This window comes from Mastigoproctus giganteus, chromosome 5, assembly GCF_048544385.1.
Source record: "Mastigoproctus giganteus isolate SK-2022 chromosome 5, ASM4854438v1, whole genome shotgun sequence".
Taxonomy (NCBI): domain Eukaryota; kingdom Metazoa; phylum Arthropoda; class Arachnida; order Uropygi; family Thelyphonidae; genus Mastigoproctus; species Mastigoproctus giganteus.
The window spans coordinates 229,984,597-230,008,626 of record NC_143579.1 but is presented as its reverse complement, the minus strand read 5'-3'; the positions used below and the strand labels follow the sequence as shown (position 1 = coordinate 230,008,626).

At 35.9% G+C, this 24,030-nt stretch overlaps 1 protein-coding gene across 1 annotated transcript in view; it reads left to right on the top strand.

The window, feature by feature from the left end:
* The first annotated feature begins 509 nt into the window (after positions 1-509).
* The window catches only part of AP-1-2beta (adaptor protein complex 1/2, beta subunit), a 99,990-nt gene continuing 76,469 nt past the window's right edge, over positions 510-24,030 (top strand). Inside the window, exon 1 of the mRNA XM_090374445.1 lies at positions 510-598. Within this exon, the coding sequence (XP_090230571.1) occupies positions 580-598 (19 nt within the window). The 5' untranslated portion in view covers positions 510-579. The remainder of the gene's footprint in view (positions 599-24,030) is intronic.

The window sequence follows — 24,030 nt, the reverse complement described above, 5'->3', positions numbered from 1 at the left end:
GCTACTTATGGACAAAATCTAAGGTTAATCAAAACTTTGTGGAAAGATCTCAGACGGAAAGATCTCAGACGTTTAGTCATTGAGTTTTTCCCCCTCCCGCTTCGTAAACTGATTTTTCATCTTACAAAGATATAAAAGGATCAGAATACAATTTGCAGACATGATCTATTGACACTAAGTTGCTCTCAATGCCTATTAGAAAATAACTAAATTTATTCGTTGTTGTTATGTCCCTTCGAGTCTTGGTCACCATCCCGTCTCTCGTGATTCTTTGGACAAGTGCTCTATTTCATTCTATCCTCCGTTGAATTTCGCAGCTCCTGTAAATGAAATTTATAATGAAAGATAAATTGAAATTACTTATTTTCTCAGTTTAACTGAAAAATTACAAGTTGAATATAGCAAGAAACAATCATTGCCAAAATATTTTGTTATCGATTATTATTTTTTATTTTATTTTATTTTATTATTATTTATTTATTATTTTTTTCCCCAGTAAGTTTGGCTCCTACCGGGCTACCATGTAACTTTACCTCGCATGGTTGAATCGACGTGTGGTTTCACATATCAGACCTGTCTATGGCATCGTTGACTCGTGGTAATGTGTTGAATACTTTTAATTGTACTGTAATAATTTGATTCTTGGTCATCAGATGTTTTTGTAGCCACTGCTGTAGTAATGCTGCATGAGAACGATTTCCTAGAGTTACACTCTACTGTGTGACACAGATTTACACTCTGCTGTGTGATACTAGCGAAAAACAGACTGAATTTCGGAATAATTTGTTATTTATTTATTTTATATTTGTCGAAAGTCGTCATTTAATCAGTTTGGTGAAATTATCTCTGTAAGTTCTTGTGTCCGTTAATATCAGTTATTTTAATAATTTTTTTGAAAACACTTCACTAGGAGCAATAATGTTTATCATATTGCACCTGTAACCACCTTCCATCAAACTTATCATTACAGTTTTCGTTGCCGGTTTTCGTTTTTTGCTATTTTCACAGGCCATTCTGCATTACGGTTTACCTTTAGCAATAGAATATATTTTGCATTGTAATTTTTAAGAAGATTTTATTACTTGGCTCCTAGTCATTAAGATTCCCACATTCACCAGTGATGTATGAAAATTACGAAGGGAAGTGGGTTGAAAAATTACTAATTCCGTATTTAAAAAAAGAAAATTAATCGACAGTAATTTAATAATTTCATTTGAAGAATCATGGTATATAATGAGCATTTTTCTCAAATTCTAACGTGAGGGGCGGTTACCTGTCTGTCACTTTACGCAGTATTTGACAGCTGTTGATATGAAGTATGTGATTGTTGTCTAGTTAATTAAATACGCCCATGTCGAAAATGAGCAGGATAAAAAAAAAAAAAAAAACTGCCGACGAAAATAAGGATGCATAGGAAATAAATGCTCACTTGAATTAAATAAATAATCATATAGCGAAGATGGCTATATAAAAAATAAAATAAAAAAATAAGAATCAAGCAGACACAATACCTTTTATGAATAAACGTTTTAAGAAAGCCTGCTTATACAGCATCAGTCAAAAAAAAAAAAAATCTATCCACCTCATCTGCCAATTTTCCCTAATAATTTGTCAAATTTCATGGAGTCTTGCACAAATTACACTTGCCAAAGAATTGAAACTTTTTTTTATTCATCAAAGATGTAAATGTACTTTTGAAAACCAATTTTGCACGCTAATTTTAAATATGTTCTTGGTATTTTTCTAGTGCATGTAGATTTCCCCAAAGGTTCCTTCTTTCATTGTCCTGACCTTTGGAAAATTTTCACTTAAGTAATTAAATCTCAAATTTGTCTTACCCACTGCTTTCACAAAACTTTCCATTAGCCAAGTTTAATGTGGAGAGGTGGAAGGAAAATCATCATTGGATTCACTAATACTGCATTCTACTTGTTCCTGACTCGTATGTGCCTCTTTGAGGCCATTCGCATCTGACGTAATGGTCTACAGATGGTTGTCCCACAGGCAGAGGAAACAAACTATGATTAATCTTGAGAATACAGGATGCAATCCCATGGATGTTTGCAATGAGATCTGATTGACAGGGCTAGCTCTGCCCACTAGTTGCTCTCATAGGCTGCTAATCACCATGGTTGAAATAGTGTACGGGCCAATGAACTATGGTTTTTTAAATAGACTATTATTCAGCTAGTGAAAAGAGATCAGGTTAGTTTATTCCACTAATTTGGAACAGATTCAAACAAAAAACGGTGTCCATAATATATACTTTCATATCCAGCTAATGAAAAAAGTCAGTGGTGGAACCCATGTTTAGAGAGAGAGAATCTTTAATTGCAACTAGATGAAATACAATATTGATAAATAAGTATAGTTGCAACTGTCCCATCATGGCCAAAGGCCAGGGATTCACATCAGAGCAAAGCACTGGCAACCCCTCCACCTTTTCCATCATGCAGTATGATTGATGTCTTTTGAGGTTATGATGGACATCATGGTTGACAATCTTCCTTACATTTTGACGATACAGCTCTAAAACGGTGTTTGCAGGCTGGCCACTAGGTAGTCCACTGGGCTTGAACCTATTGGTAACTCTCTAGGAGGCTTCTGGATCAGTTAGTGTATAATCTCGCTGCCTCTACTCTTCCAGATAGTGACTGGAGGGAGTCCAAGTAGTATATATACAGGGGGCATTGTCAAGGAGTTGGGTATATTCTTGCCATTTGCATGCCATATCCAAAAATTTCATTACTTCATACAGCATGTTCTCCCCACCTTTCTTACTATTGAATATTTCATGAATTGTCAAACTAATAGAACAAAATAGAGGAAAACCAAAAACAGATTTGGAATTAGCATACAAAGATCTACCTAGTCCACTTTTTTTTGATTGATGAAAAATATTTGACCAATGTTATTATTTTTTGCAGATACTTTAGAGATAACCTGTAATATCAAACTACATATCAATCTGCTAAATTCTGTCAGGATGTAAAGTGTGGTATTGAAAGTAAAACTGAGCTAGTAACTGTAAAAGTTACAGTAAAGGTATACATATATAAAGTTGGTATCATAAAAGTAGAATATATTTTGGAATCCTACAAAATATCATAACGCACATAGGCTGGCCATAAATGTTATTTGTCATCTTAACTGTTTTCTTCTGCATAACAATCAGAGCTGTAAACTAAGAGGAGTAAAATTGTAGAGAAAATTAGAAAATGCCTAAGAACTTAATGATATTGCACTAAATTAGAATTATGAAATACAGCAATACCTCACATTGCACTGATAATTGGTACTGAAACTGTTCCGTGTTATGTGAAACCGTGCTGATTGAGGTATAATTATAATGGGTTTTAATTGAATGCGTACCAGAGAAACAGTATAAACAAATTATAATAAATTTATAAACAATTTGTGCTTGACAGCCAATTAAAAATTATTTGAAATAAAAAAAATACTGCAAAAATTTTATTAATGAAACGGTAACATCATGAAAGATGAGAAAAAAGCTTTATTGTTTATTTTGGTATTTCAATAATGAAGTCTGAAGTCATCTCTTCTTTTTCCAGCATACAAATCTTTGTAGCATCGAAATCCCATCTTGTAAAATTTTCCTCATCTTGTTGGTATATTCAGCATTTGGATCTCCATTCATAATAGCCTCGCAGACCGTCAACCCCCCCCCCCCCCCGAAAAACTTTCTCCAATTCTTCTGTTGAAAATTCTTTTGGTGCCACTTCAGTGTTATCCACTTCAGAATTGTTTTCCTCTTCTTCATATGCAGTTTGCTCATCAATTTCAAGGAGAGTTGCATCATCTAAGTCATTTCCATACGAATCAATGTAGTCACATACATTAGCAGTGTCCAAAGTTTCGAATCCCAAGTCTTTTCCGATCTTCACAATGTCTTTGGGATTTGCCTGAACTTGCAATTCAAAACCTGTGAAATCATTTGCCAAATGTGGTGAAACACTCTGCCAAACAAAACGCATGTTGTTGGCAGTGATTTCTAGCCAAGATGTAGATATATATTCGATCGTATTTAAAGGGGTAAAAAATAAATTATGAAATGAAAAGTTTGAAAAGCTATCACGGCAGGGTGGAATTAAGAATATTGAACACTGTTGCATGTTGCCGTTGACTGCCTGAGGGGAGCTATTGGCGCATGTGAGACAATAGAGTTAGCATCACAGCATATATCTAAGCGTACCTAGGCTATGACAATGCAGCATGTATGTAGAGTATGTGTCTAGGCTATTGAATGAGTTTTAATATGTACAGTAAATTTTCGACTTAAACTTAATTGAAAATCGTGCTGTTTTGCTGTTTGAAGCCGTGCTAAGCGAAGTATTGCTGTACTCTATTATTAAACATTCACAGATTGAGAAAGGTGATGTTTTTAAGCTTGCTGAATAATCTAAAAAAAAAAAAAAAAGTTGTCATTTGGTTTTTAGGAGCATTAGCAACTAAGGCCATATTGCTCCGGGGATATGCGGTGGTCATTTCCTGACTTTTCCGCATCCTCCATATTTGGTGGTCACAGGCTTGAACCCTGGTCTAATCAAGAAGCGTGTGCTACACACTGTTGCTCCTGGCTACGGAGGCACCTCAAAAAAAAAAAAAAAGCAAAAAGCTTTTTAATTAAATATGGTGGAATGCTAAACATGCTATTTGAAATAATAAGCAGCAAAGTACAAAAACCAAATAAAAGTGTCAAAAGGTTAGAAGAAATATAGTATGAAAAAAATATTAGATTTATCAAATGCATTTGATAAATTAATATTTCAATACTACTGTAATGAAATTTTAATGAATTCAGTTCTCTCACGTCCTATTTATAGACATCTCTTTAAATAAATCTCCAATTTAAATACATTAAATTTAAATTTATTTATGTAATAAAAAGTACAGTTGAATCTTGTTAATACAAAGTTCAAGGGACCTAAATTTTCACATTTTGTAATAACGAAGTTTTTAGCAACAAGGTCCCCCAAAGTGTCAAAATTTTACCTTTTTTTTTTTTGGTACATAGTACTGTATTTACCTAAGAATAATAATAAATAGTAATAATATCAAAAATAAATTAATAATAAAAATGAAAAATAAAAACAAAAGCTTTGTCTTACAATACAGTAATAGGAATAACACATTTTTTTTAAAGATTTTAATTGTATGATAAACTAAGAGAAAAGCAATTAACGGAAATGAAAATACAGTAGTACGGTATATATATTTTGATATATGCAATATTTTAGAATCATGGTAAAAAGAATTACAATCTTAATATAAAAGTCTATGTATTATAAAATATATAAATCTTAATATATTAATATATAATATAATCTTAATATACAAACCATTAACTTTTTAATAAATTAATCTAATTGAAAAAAGGAATACAATGTTGTTTGCAGTTTTTGTCCTGTATGCATTTTTAATTACAGCACAGACATTATAAAATGCAATAGTTGTTTCTTTACTGCAGGTCAACACATTCTCTATTATGCTCAATGCATTATGGACATCTTTTTTAGATGGCAGTGTATGCTTTTTCGCTGTTGCTAGTAACAAAAACTTCATCGTTTTGCTTGGTGATCAGCAACTCTTCTGGTGTTGGCTTTGATGTGGTAGCAATTTCATCATCCACCTGTGCAAACTCTTCAAATTCCATATGCTCCTTCAAATTCCCCCATTCCTCAATGTTGCTATCACATTCATCTGCTTGACCATGTTTTTTTATGATATTCTCTCCAAAGCCACTCTTTATCTGAAGTAGTTGATTATTATACTTGATGCAATATTCTCCCAAGCAATAACAAGGTTACAGATAGCATCCAAGGCATTCCAATTTGGCTGAAAATTGTTCCCCCCTATGTTGCTAATCAAATACCTTATCAGGCATGCTCTGTATGCTCTCTCTTGAGGGTATAAATAATGCCTTGATCCAGTGGCTGCATAAAACTGGTGGTATTAGGAGGTAAAAACAACAGCCCTATATTTGTTAACTACAGTGTGTTGGCAAAATGTGCTGTATGATGATCTTTAATCATCAAAATGTTCCTTTTTTCCGAAGCCATTCTATCCACTTTTGATAACCAAGATCAAAAAATTTTGACTATAAGCCAAGCACTTCTATCGGCCTCTTAATCACAGGGAAGTTGGTTAACTTTGGTTAGCTTCTTTAAAACATCTTGGCTTGGAAAACTTACCAATCGCAAGCGGGCGTAGTTTTGTACTGCCATCTGAATTGCAGCATAAGAGAACAGTGAGCCTTTGTTTACTTAATTTTCCACCATGACAAGACTCCTTAAACAACATATTTTTTTGTTTGGCAGCAAATTAGGAAATAAACCTGTCTTGTCAAGATTAAAAATATCCTTTGCCTCATAATTTTCAAGTATGGACTGTACAAAAATCGGACCTGATTTGGCAAATTAGATGCACACATTTGTTGGTACCATTTGAAAAGTTTGTTTCAAGTTCCTCCTGTTTTGCGCCTCGAATTCATTTCCTGTTTTTTATAGCTGCTCCAGTGTCACTCACTTCAAGTTTTTTTCAGTTTTTCAGTATTGTAGATAAAATAGGTAAAGGGATATTGTATTCCTTTGCAATGTCAGTTTTGCTTTGGTCCATCCTATCAGCCTCTTATATAAGTTTCAGTTTACTTTCCAGGGCTTAATTCCATCCATTTATTCTGTCCAGTATTATGGCTACAAATTTATCACCATAACACTGCTAGATGAGGTTTAATATAAACAAAGTAAATTAATTTAAAGACACAGGTTCCAAAAAAGACATCAGCTCAGATAAAATAGCACAAAAAATAGATTATACTGCATCAAAAGACTGTTTGAACTGGCATAATAATTGCAGTGACCTTAATCCCATGGAGAGCGAGGGAGTGTATATAAACAAGTTAGAAAAACTGTTTTTATTCTTTTGTTAATTTAGCAGCTCATCCTTCACAATGATATTTTTCAAAGTTCACTTACGTTGTAAACAAAAGTAAATTCTAACAAGTGAGTGCCATTCTTTGGGTAGCAGGGAACCAGGTGGCCAGAGGCAATAATAGGTGTAATAATCAGACAATTGTGCCAAAGTTTGTATTAAACATACAAAATAATAATATTTATTTTTCACAGGGTGAAAACGAACTTGGTAATACATATTAACCGAACTTTGTAATAAATAAATATATTTAGCATTAGCATTAGTAGAGGCATTTGATGCAAGAAAGCAAGCTTATGCAGCATCAGCCAAAAAAAAAAAAAAAAACCCACTTCCACTTCACTCCTCTGTTCGTTCAAAATACCTGACCAGCTGAGCCTTAAACTTATTTAGGCTATCAACTTCCACGACAAGGGATGGAAGTCTGTTCCATTTACATAGAAAAGCCTCTCCTTTTGCAGGGGAATGGTATATGCTTCGTATAAACGAGCTTGTATAAACTGAGTTTGTATTAATGAGATTTTATCGTAACTCTGTATTGGAGTGTGCAGTCAGGTTCATTTTAAATTCATTTAAAAAAAAACATGACAGGTTGCTGAATATCCAGATTTGAGAAAAACATCTCTGTTTATGTTACGTGGGACATCAAAAAAACCTACTTTCACCTGTCTGTTTGATTGATATATCTATCATTGGTTAATTTGATTAAATTAACAGAATTTATTCTGCGATTTCCACATACTAACAATGTGACTGAGCAATTCATTAGTTTTCTGAATGCATGGCAAAGTGAAAGAAATAGGTTGACCAATACTCTATATGTTGGAAGGGAAATTAAGGAAGAAACAGTTTTGTTTTTACTTTTGCACAGTTCAGGAAATATATTGATATGCATGACTCATGTGTTGAGATATTTCTGGGCCAGATTATTGCTTGGCTTGTGTCATGTGTATTAGTAGTAGCAGTGGCATTTGATGCAAGAAAGCAAGTGTATGAGCTTATGCAGCATCAGCCAAAAAAAAAAAATCCCGCCATTCCCTCCAAATGCCTGTCCAGTTCCTCCTTAAATTTATTCAACCTATCAACTTCCACAACGACAGATGCAAGTTTGTTCCAGCAATTAACCACCTGCTGGCTAAAGGCAAATTTCCGCACATCTAATCTACATCTGTCTTTTCTTAATTTGAATTTATGCCCCCTTAGGTTTGTAATCTGAACAAGTGGAAGGATCCCATCAGAATTCAGCGTGCTCAACCCATTCAAGGCCTTATACATCTCAATCAGATCACCGCGCAGGTGCCTAGTCTCCAGCCACTGCAATTTGCAGAACTTAAGCCTCTCTTGGTAAGAGGATCCCTTCATTCCCCTCACCAATCTTGTTGCCCTTCTCTGTACACGCTCAGGTAAATCTACATCCTTCCTAAAATGAGGCCTCCAGACCTGTACGCATTACTCAAGGCGTGGCCTGACCATTGCTTTATACAGAGGGATAATCACCTTTTCCCTGCTAGCAAAATTCCTATATATCATTGACAAAACCCCATGACCTGCCCTGGCAACCTGTCTGCATTGCTCAGAAAACTTCATATCTGACTGCACAATTACTCCCAGGTCTTTTTCATTTTCTACCACCTTAAGTGTGGTACCACACAGTTGGTATGTTTCTCTGGGGTTACTTCTACCCATATGCAGTACTTTGCATTTGTCAAGGTTAAACTTCAGTTGCCACTTCTTAGCCCATCTGCCCAAATTATCTAGATCCTGTTGCAGTAGCACACTGCCATTACTGTCATTAACAACCCTGCCAACCTTTGTATCATCTACAAACTTCTACATTAAGCCTGATATATCTTCATCAATATCATTGATAAATGTACAAAACAACAGTGGACCCAACACCGAATCCTGTGGGACTCCACTAATAACATTAGTCCAAGAAGAGCAGCACCCATTGATTACCACCCTCTGTCTTCTCCCACTTAACCATCCTTTTATCCATTGTAGCAACTTACCCTTAATACCATTCTATTCCAATTTGTACAATAGTCTTCCATGCACAACAGTGTCAAAAGCTTTCCTGAAATCCAAATATATGATATCAAAATTATTTTTTGCATCCAGTTCCTTTGTAACCACATCATAATATCCTATCAAATTTGTTAGACAAGACTTTCCCTTAACAAACCCATGCTGTGTCTGAATTATTGCTGCAGTCTTGTCTAGATGATCCTGCAATGCATCTTTAACCAGTGACTCCATTATTTTACCCGGAACAGAAGTTAAACTAACTGGTCTTTAATTACTCGTCACCCTTTGATTCCCCTTTGTGAATTGGGGATACATTTGCACATCTCCAATCTGTGGGAACCTCTCCTGAGTCCAAGGATGCTCTCATAATTATGGCTAAGGGTTTGCTTAGTTGCTTTGCTGCCTCCTTTAATATAACTGGATAGATCCCATCCACCCCAGGTGCTTTTCTTATGTTTAACTTCAACAATTTCTCCTCCACTTTGCTTTCAGTTATTACAAAATCATTAAGTATCTTGCTACAATTTGATAACCTTCTGCCATTTTCAAACCTTAATAATTCCTCATGTGTGAATGTAGATGCAAAATACTCATTCAGTTTGTTTGCTATCTGAGCAGGATCATCAACAGTCGAACCATCGATGTCAAGTGGACCAATCAGATTCATCCCCTTCCTTTTAGAGTTTATATAAGTAAAGAAATCCTAGCTGTTTTTCTTAGCATCTTTTGCCAAGGATTTCTCGTAATCTTCCTTCGCCTGCCTAACCTCCTTTGTCACCTGATTACAGACTAGCTTATATCTGCCATAGGCTTCTAAGTCGCTTGATAATTTATATGCATCCCATGCATTTTCCTTCTCTATTACAAGTCTCATTAGTTCATTAGATAACCATTTAGGCCTAAACCTTGAACAATATTTCTTAATAGGTATGAAACTTTTAGTAGCTTCCACGATTAATTCCTTGAATACTTCCCACTTAGAATTTACTGTTGGTAACATCGTCAGTTGATCCCATTTCTGAACTCTTCAATTAATGCTGTAGTTAGCCAATCTCAAGCAGAGAGAATGGGTTTTAGAATGGTGCAACTTAAACTATATTGTGCCATTGTGTACTATAGACATAGTACATAATAATGCAATATGGTGTAAGTTGCACCATTTTAAAACCTAATGATAATAACATGTATAACATGTATAATAACACATTGTGTAATATCACTTCTTCCAATAAGTGTCCCACGGTTCCACAAAAAGTTAATCTTCCAATAAATGTGAAGACAGCAGTAACACACTTAAAAAGAGATGTGGAGTATGCTTCTCAAAATGTGTGTAACAGTTGTAATTCAGTCCAGTTGAGTTTAGGATATGGGAAAGTTTGTTTGCAAAAAAAGAGATTCAGAATAGACTGCTTTTTGGATCTGTTTTAGAATTCCAGTTTCCTGAGCAATGTATCATTCAAAGATTTGATTAATCAAACTTGTTTTCAAAATGATTGGTACTGAAATCTAGTTACTTCCCTAGTACCTCTTTAAAACATCTCGTATTAACAGGTGTATTTTAGTGGATTAAGTTCCGCCCTCCATCTCTTTTCCACTGATATAGTGGTAATGACTCTGGGTTGGTGTGATACTTTTGTCACTTGTTTGGAAAGGTCTCTGTTCAAGTTCTGTCACAGTGGCTTTCCACTCAAGTTTGCGTTTTGCAGTCTCAAACAGAGGTGTATGGTTTGTTTGTAGGATTTACCTCCCTGCAAACAAACCAACATCAAATGCAAGCAGCTTTAGTAGACCTGTTCTCACAGGCATTCAGTTCATGGGAACCATGCATTAGTCTGTATAATTTCCTTGTGGGTTATGAACCTGCTCACTCACAAGAACGTCCTGTAATTTTAAATTAAGTTATACACTTTCCATGAGTTTGTGTATGCATAATTTTTCATCTTACAGTTCACCTTTTAGGCAATGGACAATTATGCATAATAGCCCACTTCCTAATGTAAATATTCTTTAGTATAGGGTGCAACACTGTGTGAACTAGTGATTTTTATTTTGCAATATCATTTAAACAAATTGGCATAATTTTGTGAGAGAAAAAAAAAGTAAAGAAGCTGGGCACTATATTTCAATATATATATATATATATATATATACACACATAACGTTTCAACACTTCTCCCTCCAATAATATAACTTGGGTTTATACACTTTATAAATGGCTGTTTATCTACGAGTTGACCTCAGCAACTAATATTGTTGTTAATCAAATAATCTCACCTAGTATGTGAATCCATTATTCATTAACACTCTCCTTTTGAGTTTTTAATGAATAATGGACGGATCTACTGGGTGACGTTATTCAATTAAAAAACAATATTAGTTACTTTAGATCAATTTGTGGATAAGCATAGTCATTTCTAAAGAAATAGCATAAGCTTAAGTTCTGGCATTGGAGGAACAAAAGTACCTCCAGTCAGCCATGACAGAAAAATATAATGCTGTGTTACATTATTTTCTCAAACTGTGGGGGGAAAAAATTTGTTTATCCAGTATAAATAATGCAGTTTTAGTTCTTAAAACCTAAGAATAGGTCCCCTCTTCAGTTATGCAGCTTTCTTATCTATGCTGAAAATTTCTCATGGCATGATGTTACAGGTTTTCATCAGTCGACCTTGTGGAATCTTTTCTTTTAATTTTGCAATATTTGACTGGCAGTTGTGAAAAACTTTCCTTCAAATATCTCCCTGGGAGAAAGTTATTTGCATTAAGATTCAGGGATCTTGGAACCAATTTAATGTCAACAAACCTTTAAATAACATGATTAGAGACATTATGCAAGACTTGCATAGTGGCACAGGAAGTGGGTGTTGTACATTCTTGTTGGAAATAAATGCTATTCTGGTCTAATCTAGTATTCATTAACTCATTTTGTAAAAACTTCTGCAGTAAATGTCATTCTGCATTCACTGTTACAATTTGATCATCCTTCTCCTGAAAAAATAATGATTTTCCTGTGATTTCAAATGCTATCACATTCAGAATCATAGGAGGACTTTATTGTAATCGTCAGACTGTATAAACCTTTTCACACATTTCTCTAAGAATGTTTTTTAATTACTGTGCAAATATCTCTAAATTAAAAGATTCCACAAGAAATCAGACTGATCAATGACATGATTGCTTGTTGTATCATTTCATGGATAATTTTCAGTATGAATTATAAAGCTGTGTAACTAATAAGTGACAGTTTTTAAGAACTAAAACTGCATTATTTTTACTGTTAAAATTTTTTACAAAATTATGTTAATTTATCCTAATAATATTGGAAAAACTGAGTTTGCAATGCACCATGTACTGAAATAAAGATGAACTAGCTGTACTCGTTGCGAAAATTTCTCAATTGGTAGCATGGTTTTTCTCTAGCTGTCCTAAAGAAATGTAGTCCGTGTTTTGTGGTGAGCATGTAAGCCAGTATGCATCGAATCCTTTCTCATTTCTTTTATCTGAGGAATCTTATAAATTTTCTTTCGTTTCACCATCTTTCCGATTATTCAAAATGTGCACGTTGCATAACAATTTCACACGTACAAAATGTAGTACAGTCTCTATAATACTTCTTTGAAAACGACATTTTTTATATTCTTATGCCCTTCTGGTAACCTTATCTTAGCATGCTGGAATGATCTGACCCTAGACTGTAGAAAATGTAGAGGAATGGTTGAGATTTTATATACTGTACATATTTTATGAGACAGTAAGCAGTGAAAGAAAGGCTTAAATTTTGCAAATTACAGTGTCTGGAGACTAGGCACCTGCGAGGTGATCTGATTGAGGTGTATAAAGCCTTGAATGGTTTGAGCATGCTCAATGCTGATGGAATTCTTCCTCTTGCTCAGAATAATCATTTTAGAGGGCATAAATTCAAATTGAGGAAAGACAGATGTAGGATAGATGTGCGGAAATTTGCCTTTAGCCAGCAGGTAGTTGGTTGGTGGAACAGACTTCCATCCCTTGTTGTGGAAGTTGATAGCCTAAATAAATTTAAGGCTCAGCTGGACAGGTGTTTCGAATGAACAGAGGGGTGAAATGGGGCATGTTTTTTTTTTTTTTTTTGGGCTGATGCTGCATAAGTTTGCTTTCTTGCATCATATGCCTCTACTAATGCTAATGCTAAGACATTGCTACATACAATTGGCCGTGACTAAATACAGGGTTAGTAAGCAAAATTCCGACTGTATCAAACATTTGCTCTCGACTTATATTTATAATCATCGCAAAAGCCAGCCAAATAGGAAATTGCAGTCTCTTAAATGAGAATGACAAAGTCGAATTGGATGGAGTCAAATCTACTTGCTGTAAAGAGTACCCGTTTTCCTTTAGCTTCACCTGTTATTATTTCTAGATCCAAACAATTCTGATGTTTGACTTTGACTATAAGTCTCATACCGTTGATCAATCCTTCTGAAATTGCCATATTCCGTGGTAAAATAAAATGATCCCTGAATTTTTCACACTTAAAATGTAAGGCTTGACAATGAGCACACCTTTCACTAAGTAAGCCAATATTGTGACATATTAAATCTTTTGGATCCTTAAATGCATATTTGAGACCGATCCTGGATGCATTTGCAGGTGCACGAAAATGTGTTTCTTCTTTGCTGCAGGGTACATTCAACTCGACCAGTCAGAGTAGTATGGCGGTAGCGGGGGCTAAGGTAAGCAGTACTAGTAGACAAAACTGACCCATTCCATAAAATAAAACTATTCGGAAATTTTATATTTTCCCATTTTTCTGCACACCTAGGAAGAAATATCTTCAATTTGTCACCAATTTCAGCCTGATCGATTAGGCCTGTCGTTTACAATGGCCGTCTCAACAAAAATGGCTTCTGTAGTAATATATAGAATAGATATTTTATTATATAGTTTAGTGAAAAACATTTTGAGTACTTCTTAATTTAGTGCCTATGGCACTTGCTGCCACACTATTTTCCCCCTGTAGAGGAATGGTTGAGATTTTATATACATATTTTATGAGACAGTAAGCAGTGCAAATTTCGTCAAGTCTTTCTATTTTAAATATCAACCATAACTTCCATCATTTGGTTCTTTGAATGATCATAAATTTGTTTCACAATCTTCTAGAATGGCAGTTACGTTTTTTTATATATATATATATATATATATATAATTATGTTCTGAGATATAAACTGACAATCTTTAGTGGATGCATGTGGACAGTGTGCATGCATGTATGTATAAATTATTTTTTTTCCCCTTCATGAAAGGGTCCAAAGGAGTATGAATGTATAGCCACTCCCCGACTTCTGCAGAACTCTACGTAAGTCGAATTTTGTGTGTCAGAATTTCCCTAAATGCTTTGTAGCACTCGCAACTATGTGCACTGAATTTGATTGAAGCAAAAAAGAAATGTGTGACGAACATGTAAATGGAATCATTTATTCAATTTTTTTATCTCATGTGCAGGAAAAATTACAATTTCAAAATTATAAAATTACAAAAAGAGAGAGGAGACAGGCATCACATCAGCAAGTTTTACCTTTCAAGCATCGTTGCCAGAATTAACTCTCCAGCTTATAAGCAATCCGCTGTGGAGATGTAGAAGGGTTTTTTCAACACATCACAAAATTTCTCTGCATCAGCAGAATTGGCATTGGCGACTTCACCGCATACTTTAATGTTTTGGAAACCAGCACGATGCTTGAAACTATTAAACCACCCGTTGCTTGCCACGAACTTTGCTTGGGGTTCGCCGTACTTATCCTTATTATCTTCATAAATACTTCTTGCTTTTGCTTGAATCACCTTTTGCTTCTGAATCTGATTTTCCATCCATATTATTAATAGCTTTTCCATCTTTGATATAGCACCTGAACGCTGTTTTGTGATCATTGTTGATCTTAAATGCATTGATCCTTTAATGGGTTCTTTTATACACCCACTTTCCCTTAAAATATTATTCACTGTTGAAGCAGCGAGACCTAATTCTGTGCAATAGAAGATGAACTTTGTCTTGCTTTATACTTCTTAATTAACCATCGTCATTTCTAAATCAATTTTGTTTCGTTTCCTGGCACTGCCAGCACTTGCACTTTCCATTGATCTCTTTCCCTTCACCATTGTAATAAGTAAATAGGAATGAAGAGAAGATTCTGAAAATTTGTTTTTTATATGATTCAAGATTTCAGTGAAGGGGAACTCATTTCACCATAATACCATAATGTAAAAACCCACAATTCCAGTTATCTGTATTATTGCAAATGCGATAAAATCGAGTTTACTACCTGGTTATAATAGATTGCGCTAACAGAAAAGTCCAGTAAACTGGAAAGTGCAAATTGTTTTATGGTGGCGACCTCCGGGGAAAGTGTTTTAGAAAAATATCACAAAGGCATTCAAAATTGATTCTTATAACCAAACATATAACGATGAAAGTGCAATTTCCATTATAAAATTGACCTTTTAGAGAGATAAATTGCTTAGTTATATAGTGAAAATTTCAACTTCCAAGGTCTTGGAATGAATTACTGTGGGTTTTTACATTACGGTATTATGGTGAAATAAATTTTCTGAATTTTCTCTTCATTCCTATTTACTTATTACAATGGTAAAGGGAAGGAAAGAGACCAACGGAAAGTGCAAGTGCCGGCAGTGATAGGAAACGAAACAAAATTGATTTAGAAATGAAGATGATTAATAAAGAAATATGAAGCAGGACAAAGTTTGTCATCTATTGCACGGAATTAGGTCTCGCTGCTTCAACAGCGAATACTATTTTAAGAGACAGTGTGCATATAAAAGAACATGTTCAAGGATCAACGAATTTTACACTGGGGTCCAGTCCACCCCAACAGTGATCACAAAACAGCGTTCAGGTGCTATATCAAAGATGGAAAAGCTATTAATAATATGGATAGAAAATCAGATTCAGAAGTAAGAAGTATTTATGAAGATAACGATAAGTACGGCAAACCCCAAGCCAGGTTTGTGGCAAGGAATGGGTGGTTTAATAGAGTCAAGCATCGTGCTAGTTTTCAAAACATTAAAGTATGCAGTGCAGTTGCCAGTGCTGGTTCTGTAGCTGCAGAGAAATTTAGTGAAAAATGTGTAAGAAAAAACCCCTTCTAAATTTCCACAGCTCTCAACTTCCGCAGCGGCTTCCTTTTCAGTTGGAGAGTTAATTCTGGCAATGATGCTCGAAAGGTAAAACTTGCTGATGTTATGCCTGTCTCCTCTCTTTTTGTAATTTTATCATTTTGAAATTTTTGTATTTTGTCCCCGCACATATGAGATAAAAAAATGAATAATTTTGTTTACACTGGGGTTCAAAAAAAGTGCATGCCCCCTTAAAATTGTAATTGTCATCCAAATAACATAAGTATATAGCATTATTTCTTACAGATTGCATCAGATAAGATTGACACGTGTCGGTGACGACGTAATATTGCATCAGCTGTTTCTTTCAGTTATATAAGCATGCTCGACAAAAGTTGCAGAGGGTGCTTATATAGCTGAAAGTAACAGCTGATGTCAGGATTAAAGTAACAGCTGACGTCTTTGATTGTGTCAGGATGGTGAGTTACGTGCAGTTGATGCCACGAAGAAAGAGTGCTATTGTTGCTTTATGTGAGGAAGGATGTTCTTCCCGTCATATTGCTTATAGTGTCTTGTAATCAGTTCACAGTGAGTAGATTTTTTTCCAAACTCAAGAATACTGGTTCTGCTGATAGGAAAAAAGGAACTGGATGCAAACGAGTCTCTATGCCAAAACAGGACCGTGTTTTGAACTGCTTATGCCTTAAAAACCAAAACTGTAAAGCTTCTTCATCTGAGCTGAAAAGAGAATGGAAATAACATACAGGAGTAGTAGCAAGTGCAGTAACAGTCAGAAGACACCTCTTCAAAAATGGACTTGTAGCCCGTCGTCCTAAGAAGCCCCTTCTCACACAAAAAATGAAAAGGGCCCGATTAATTTGGTGTAAGGAATATGTCAAATGGACCCCTGAGCAGTGGAAGTCAGTTATTTTCTCAATGAGAAGAAATTCAACCAGCATGGCTCTGATGGGAGACAAATTATTTGCCATAGACAAGGTGAAGAATACCATCCAGACTGTATGGTGTCTGCAGTGAAATTCCCTACCAGCCAAATGATATGGGGGTGCATTTCGTATCACGGAATAGGTCACCTGCAGTTTATAAAATATTTCTTAAATGCCAATGGATACCTGTCTATATTGGAAGGCAAATTGCTGCCAACCATTAGAGACCATTTCAACCTGCCAAGTAACTGCATCTTTCAGGATGACTCTGCTCCTTGTCATTGGCAAAAAGTGTAAGTAGCCATTTCTCTGGTTACTTTAGCTTCATTTCTACGTTAGAGGTTCAACAGTAATGTGTTTACATTTGTTATAGGTGGAAAAATGGTTGGAAGAACAGTTCATTACAACTCTTAGCTGGCCAGTAAACAGCCCGGACCTGAATCCTATAGAGAACTGTTGGCATCTTGTGGAATCTGCAGTTTCCATAAAGAAATCAAAGACCTTTCGTGAACTTTGGGAAGCCATAATTCATGTTTGGAACCAAGAACTATCAGTTGATTATCTTCAGAAATTGATCTTGTCAATGCCTCGATGGTGTGCTGCTGTCATCAGGGCCAGAGGTGTTTCAACTAAATATTAGTTTGCACCCGGTGAACTTTTCATTTTGTTTTCCGTTTTAAATGATAAACTGAAACAAATTGAGGGCTTCTGATAACATTTCAGCCATAATTGTTGTGTTTACCAAAACTGTTGTATAAAGGTTGCAAATGCTCATTTTGGAATATTTTGAGAGCACCTGTCAAATATTACTTAGCTTTGCCTTAACTATTAATAAATATCTTTTGTTTATATTTCTATTTTTGATGCTAGTCATTAATGTAACATACCATTGCGAAAAAAAGGTTAAAAATTTGAAATTCCTAGGTGATGCACTTTCTTTGAACACTAGTGTACTTGTCAATCAAGGTGCCTCCGTAGCCAGGTGGGCAGGAGCAGCAGTGCATAGCACACACTTCTTGATTAGACTGGGGTTCGAACCCGTTACCACCAAATACGGAGAATGTGGAAAAGTCAGGGAATGACAACCGCATATCCCCGAAGCAATATGGCTCTAGTTGCTAATGCTCCTAAAAACCAAATAACTAACTAACTTGTGAATCATTTAAAAAAGAAATGTTTGTCAAAAATTTTTTTTGCTTCTATCAAATTCGCCATGCATAGTTGTGAGTGCGAAATTTCCCTAAATGCTTATTTACAGAAATTCCGACCTACGTAGCGGAACGCAACCCTTACGTAAGTCGGGGAGTTCCTATAGTAGCAAATAAAAGGTGTGAAATATTCTGCAAAATGATTGCCAAATATAGATATACATCACATCTGATTTTATTCTAGTGTTGAATTTATTTTACATATTTTGTGTGTGGGCACACGGATTGTTGTCGGAGGGCAATATGTTTTATTTTACAATACACAAATTTGTCGCATGATGTCTATCTATGGCCAGTGTTGTCGTTTTAGTGCCTTAGATTTGGCTTTCTTTTCCTTTCCTTTTTTTGTTTATCTGAAACGAAAAACTTCAAGGACTATGAATGAGTTATTAGTATGCTAACCAGAGAGACGTCTAAATTGCCGATCCTTTTATCCTCGTGTATGTCAATGAGATTCTGTAAGTGATCGGTGCATTGGGAGGAACACTTGAATGAATTAGCATTCGTCCCATGGTGTTCATGCCGACCGGGCTAGCCGAGTGGGTAAAGTACCTGCCCGGCAACCCAAAGGTCGCGGGTTCGATTCCCGCCTCGGGCTTGGATCAAAGTACTGCAAAAACCTTGGGAGGTGCAATATGGCCACAGAAGCCGATGCGCCAACAACTACCAAATCAAAAAAAAAAAAAAAACCATGGTGTTCATGGAGCTGATTAAACAATGACAAGGAAGAGTAAAACGTCTACTTCAGTCACCCCAAAATTAGTGCATCTCCATTGACAAGTTGTCTGCCCCACATGTCATTCTAAAGCATGCAGTTTCATTAAATTTATGGTTTTGAGGTTCATTTTCACAACAACATTCTACCCTTCTCAATCACTTTCTTTCTATATAGCCAATAGGACTGGACTTTGTCACTTTTAATACATTTTATAACTGTTTTATATGTATCTGTTCTGTTTTTGCTTATGATGGGAAAATTTTTGCAAACTTGCTTGAAGGAGAAACTGGGGTAAAAGAGAGTGGAAAAACAGAACAAAAAAATTCAGCCAATCACGGATATTTTCATTTTGCTGTATTGGCAGAGAAAGTTCTGCAGCTGTTATCAAGCATCATCTACTATTCAGTGATTCTACAGTTTCAAGTGTAGTGATTTCACTTGACATTTTCAAGAACACAAAAAATATTCACCCATTACCATTGCAACCATTATTTTCTATCCTGTGATATAAAGCTGAAAATGTAAGTGAATTTATTATTCCAGTTTTCATAAGTTTACATGGTGGACCATTCACAAATTATGAATAGTCCATGACGTTGGCAATCATCAAACGTTGTATAGTTTGCAATACTAATATATGTTACCCATTGCTCTAGATATATTTTTATTTATTTATTTTTTTTTTTTTTTACTATTCTTTGCATTTTGTTACAATTTGACAGAATGACTTGTAATTTTATTACTCTGATGGTCAATTTTTTTTTATTGAAAATTTGTTGGTGAATCATTTATAAATCAGAGAAAGATATAATATGAATTTCCTTTTCAACCTCCTTTCTTTGAAATTTGACTTTCTGCAGTCTAACTTTCCTAATACGGAGTGTTGCTTTAATGCTGGTTCACTTTTCGAATTACTGAAGTAGACTGCCCAAAACATAGATGCAGTAACTTAAATCGTTTCCTCATGCAAACCACTGTTCTGTATAGGTTTAACAGAGTGTTGATGAAAACTTTTCCTTTTTCATTTGTGATGATTTTGTGTGTTCAACTGCTTTGAGTAGATAACTAATTTTTTTTTTTTTTTTTTGCTTATGAATTTTCATATTAAAGTATAGTGTGTAATTTTGCCCCTTTTTGAAAATGAGCAAAAAATATAGTCAACACTTCCATGATCAATGGCTCAAAGATACTAAATATAAGACAAATTAGATGGTAATTATTTGAAATGTTTTTGTGCTGAATTAAATGATATTGAAAAGCCTCATAATACAAACAAAGCACAAGAAAGCTGAAGAGCCCTTTAGTTTTCAGCATCAGAGAGCAGGGGCATATTCAGGAGTGGGCAGAGAGAGCATATGCTCCCCTTAACCAAAAATTCAAATTTAAAGAAAATGAATGCAGTAGGCATTCAAACACCCCCCCCCCTCAAAAACCTGTTTGCCATCCCCCAATTACAATGATACCTGGATGGTTGCCGTGTGCCACCTTTATGATGTGATACCTGAATATGCCATTGGGGAGCTATATGATTTTGTAATAACTGAGAGAGAGGAAGTGGAAGAGAAATTGTCGAAGTTAAACATAAAAAAGGCATATGGGGTGGTGGATGAGATCTATCCAGTTATATTAAGGGAGGCAGCAAAGAAGGTAAGGAAACCCTTAGCCATAATTATGAGAGCATCTTTGAGTTCAGGGGAAGTCCCATGGACTGGAGATGTGCGAATGTATCCTCAATTCAATCTGCAAGAATATTTGCTGATGCTATCGAGGCAGTGTTAGATGGGTTGGAAAACTTCTAGCTTGGGGATATACAGACTAAAAGGTTAACAGTGGCCGCAGGCAGAGGCAAAATTGATTCTTGCACTGCTTCTATTAGAATGAGTAGCAGCCTGGAAAGCAAGGTAATGGAGACTTCCAGGATGGCTGGGAGTCATAGTGGAACAAGTAAATACATGGGCTGTGTTAGAGTAACTAAGAGTAGGAACAGGTGCATGTATACTTGCATGTCACCAATGCTAGGAGTATAGTTAATAAATTTGATGAGCTTGAAGTGCTAGTCAAAACATCAAAGGCAGATATCGTTGGGATATCAGAGATGTGGTGTCACACATATAAGCAGTGCCGAATTGGAATTTGGCGAGTACAATGTGTACAGGAAGCATAGACAGGACAGGAAGAGAGGAGGGGTTATGCTGTTAGTTAAGAAACACACAAAATCTGAGGAAGTGCATCCAATTGATGTTGGTGGACAATGCAGTGTTGAGTCTGTTTGGTGTGAAATAAGCACTGGCAAAGTAAAAATGAGAGTAGGTATATTTTATAGGCCTAATGAATCTGATGAGTATAATGAGCAATTGTGTAGAGAAATAGTGGGCCAGTAAATCAGAATGTCTTATAATAGGGGATTTTAACTTTCCAGATATTGACTGGAACTTGTGGGTTAGTCACTCGCACACTAGCAAGACTTTTGTGGATTTATTGGATGACTCTTTTCTATAGCAACATGTTTGAGAGGCAACCAGAGGGAGTAATACTCTTGATCTGATTATCTGCAATGATTATTCATGCATTAAGCATTTGCAGTTAAGGGAACCACTGGTGATAGTGATCACAATGTACTGATGTGGGAATTACTTAAAAGATGTAACTACCATCAAGGCTAAAGAGAAGGGCTTTTGCTTTCTTAAAGGTGACTACAGTGGTCTCAGACAGTTTTTAAATTCTGTACAGTGGGATCAACTGATGATGTTACCAAACGTTGAATTCTAAATGGGAATCCTTCAGGGACTTAATTTTGGAGGCTACTAGGCTTTTCATTCTAACTAAGAAATACTATTCAAGGTTTAGGCCTAAATGGATGTGAAATGAATTAATGAGGCTCATGGCAGAGAAGCATGTATGAGGCATGTAAAGTATCAGGTGACACAGAAGCCTATAGCAGGTATAAATTAGTCTGTAATCAAGTCACAAAGGAGGTTAGGCAGGCAAAGGCAGATTACGAGAAATCTTTGGCAAAGGACGCAAAGAAAAACAGCAAAGGGTTCTTTACTTATATAAACTTTAGAAGGAAAGGAATGAATCAGATTGGACCACTTAACATAGATTGGTTGACTGTTGATGATCATGCTCAGGTAGCTGACAAACTGAATAAGTATTTTGCATCTACATTCACACATGAAGAGTCATTCAATGAGGAGAGTGCCAGAAATTTATCAAACGCTAACAGGGAGCTAAAGTAGAGGTGAAATTGTTGAAGTTAAACATAAGGAAGGCACCTGGGGGTGGACAGAATCTATACAGTTATATTAAAGGAGGCAGCAAAGGAAGTAAGCAAACCCTTAGCCATAATAATGAGAGCTTCCTTGGAATCAGGGGAGGTCCCCATGGACTGGAGGTGTGCAAATGTATCACCAATTCACAAAGGGCGATTGAAGGGTGACACAAGTAACTACAGATCTGTTAGTTTAACTTGTGTTCTGGGGAAAATAATGGAATCATTGGTTAAAGAAGCATCACAGGATCATTTAGACAAGACTGCAATAATAGTTAAGACAAGACATGGGTTTGTTAAAGGGAGGTCTTGTCTGACCAATTTGATTGGATACTATGATGTGGTCACAAAGGAACTAAATGCCAAAAATAATTTTGATATCATATATTTGGATTTCAGGAAAGCTTTTGATACTGTTGTACATGGAAGACTGCTGTACAAATTGGAGAGGTATGGCATTAAGGGTAAGTTGCTACAATGGATAAAGGGATGGTTGAGTGGGAGATGACAGAGAGTGGTAATCAATGGACACTGCTCTTCGTGGAAAAATATTGTTAGTGGAGTTCCCCAGGGTTCGGTTTTGGGCCCATTGTTGTTTTGTATATTTATCAATGATATTGATGAAGGTATATCAGGTTTAATGTCCAATTTGCAGATGATACAAAGGTTGGCAGGGTTGTTAATGACAGTAAAGACAGTATGCTACTCCAACTGGATCTAGATAAGTTGGGAAGGGCTGAGAAGTGGCAACTGAAATTTAACATTGACAAATGCAAAGTACTGCATATGGGTAGTGATAACCGAAGAGAAATATACCAACTCTATGGTACTACACACGGGAAAGTGGAAAGTGAAAAATAACTGAGGGTAATTGTGCAGTCAAATATGCAGTTTGCTGAGCAGTGCAGATGGGCTGCCAGGGCAGGTAATGGGGTTTTGTCAATGATATATAGGAATTTTGCTAGCAGGGACAGGGAGGTGATTATCCTGTTATACAAGGCAATGGTCAGGCCACACCTAGAGTACTGCATACAGGTCTGGAGGCTTCATTTTAGGAAGGATGTAGAGTTGCTAGAACGAGTACAAAGAAGGGCAAGATTGGTGAGGGTAACAAATGGGTGCTCTTACCAAGAAAGGCTTAAGTTCTGAAAATTGCAGTACCTGGAAAGTAGGCACCTGCGAGGTGATCTTCCTTGGGATTGTTCCTTGGTGACCTTGGGATTCTTCCTCTTGCTCAGACTAAGAATCTGAGGGGGCACAGTTTCAAATTGAGGAAAGATAATTGTAGACTAGATGGGCGGAAATTTGCCTTTAGCCAGAGGGTAGTTGATTGGTGGAACAGGCTTCTATCTTTTGTTGTGGAAGCTAATAGCCTAAATAAATTTAAGGCTGAGCTGGACAGGCATTTGGAATGAATGGAGGGGTGAAATGGGAACATTTTTTTTTTTTTGGTTGATACTGCATAAGCTTGCTTTCTTGCATTGTATGCCTCTGCTAATGCTAATTTACAAAGGGTGGCATGAGTAACTATAGACTTGTTAGCTTCTGTTCCCGGAAAAAAAATGGAGTCATTGGTTAAAGAAGTGATGCAGGACCATCAAGACAGGATTGCAGTTATACTTCAGTCGCAGCATGAGTTCATTAAGGGGAGATCTTGTCTGACCAACTTTTTGGATACTATGATACAGTGGCAAAGGAACTGGATGTAAAAAATTATTTTGATATATACTTGGATTTCAGGAAAACTTTTGATACTGTTGTGCATAAGACTGCTTTGCAAGTTGAACCATTGTGGCA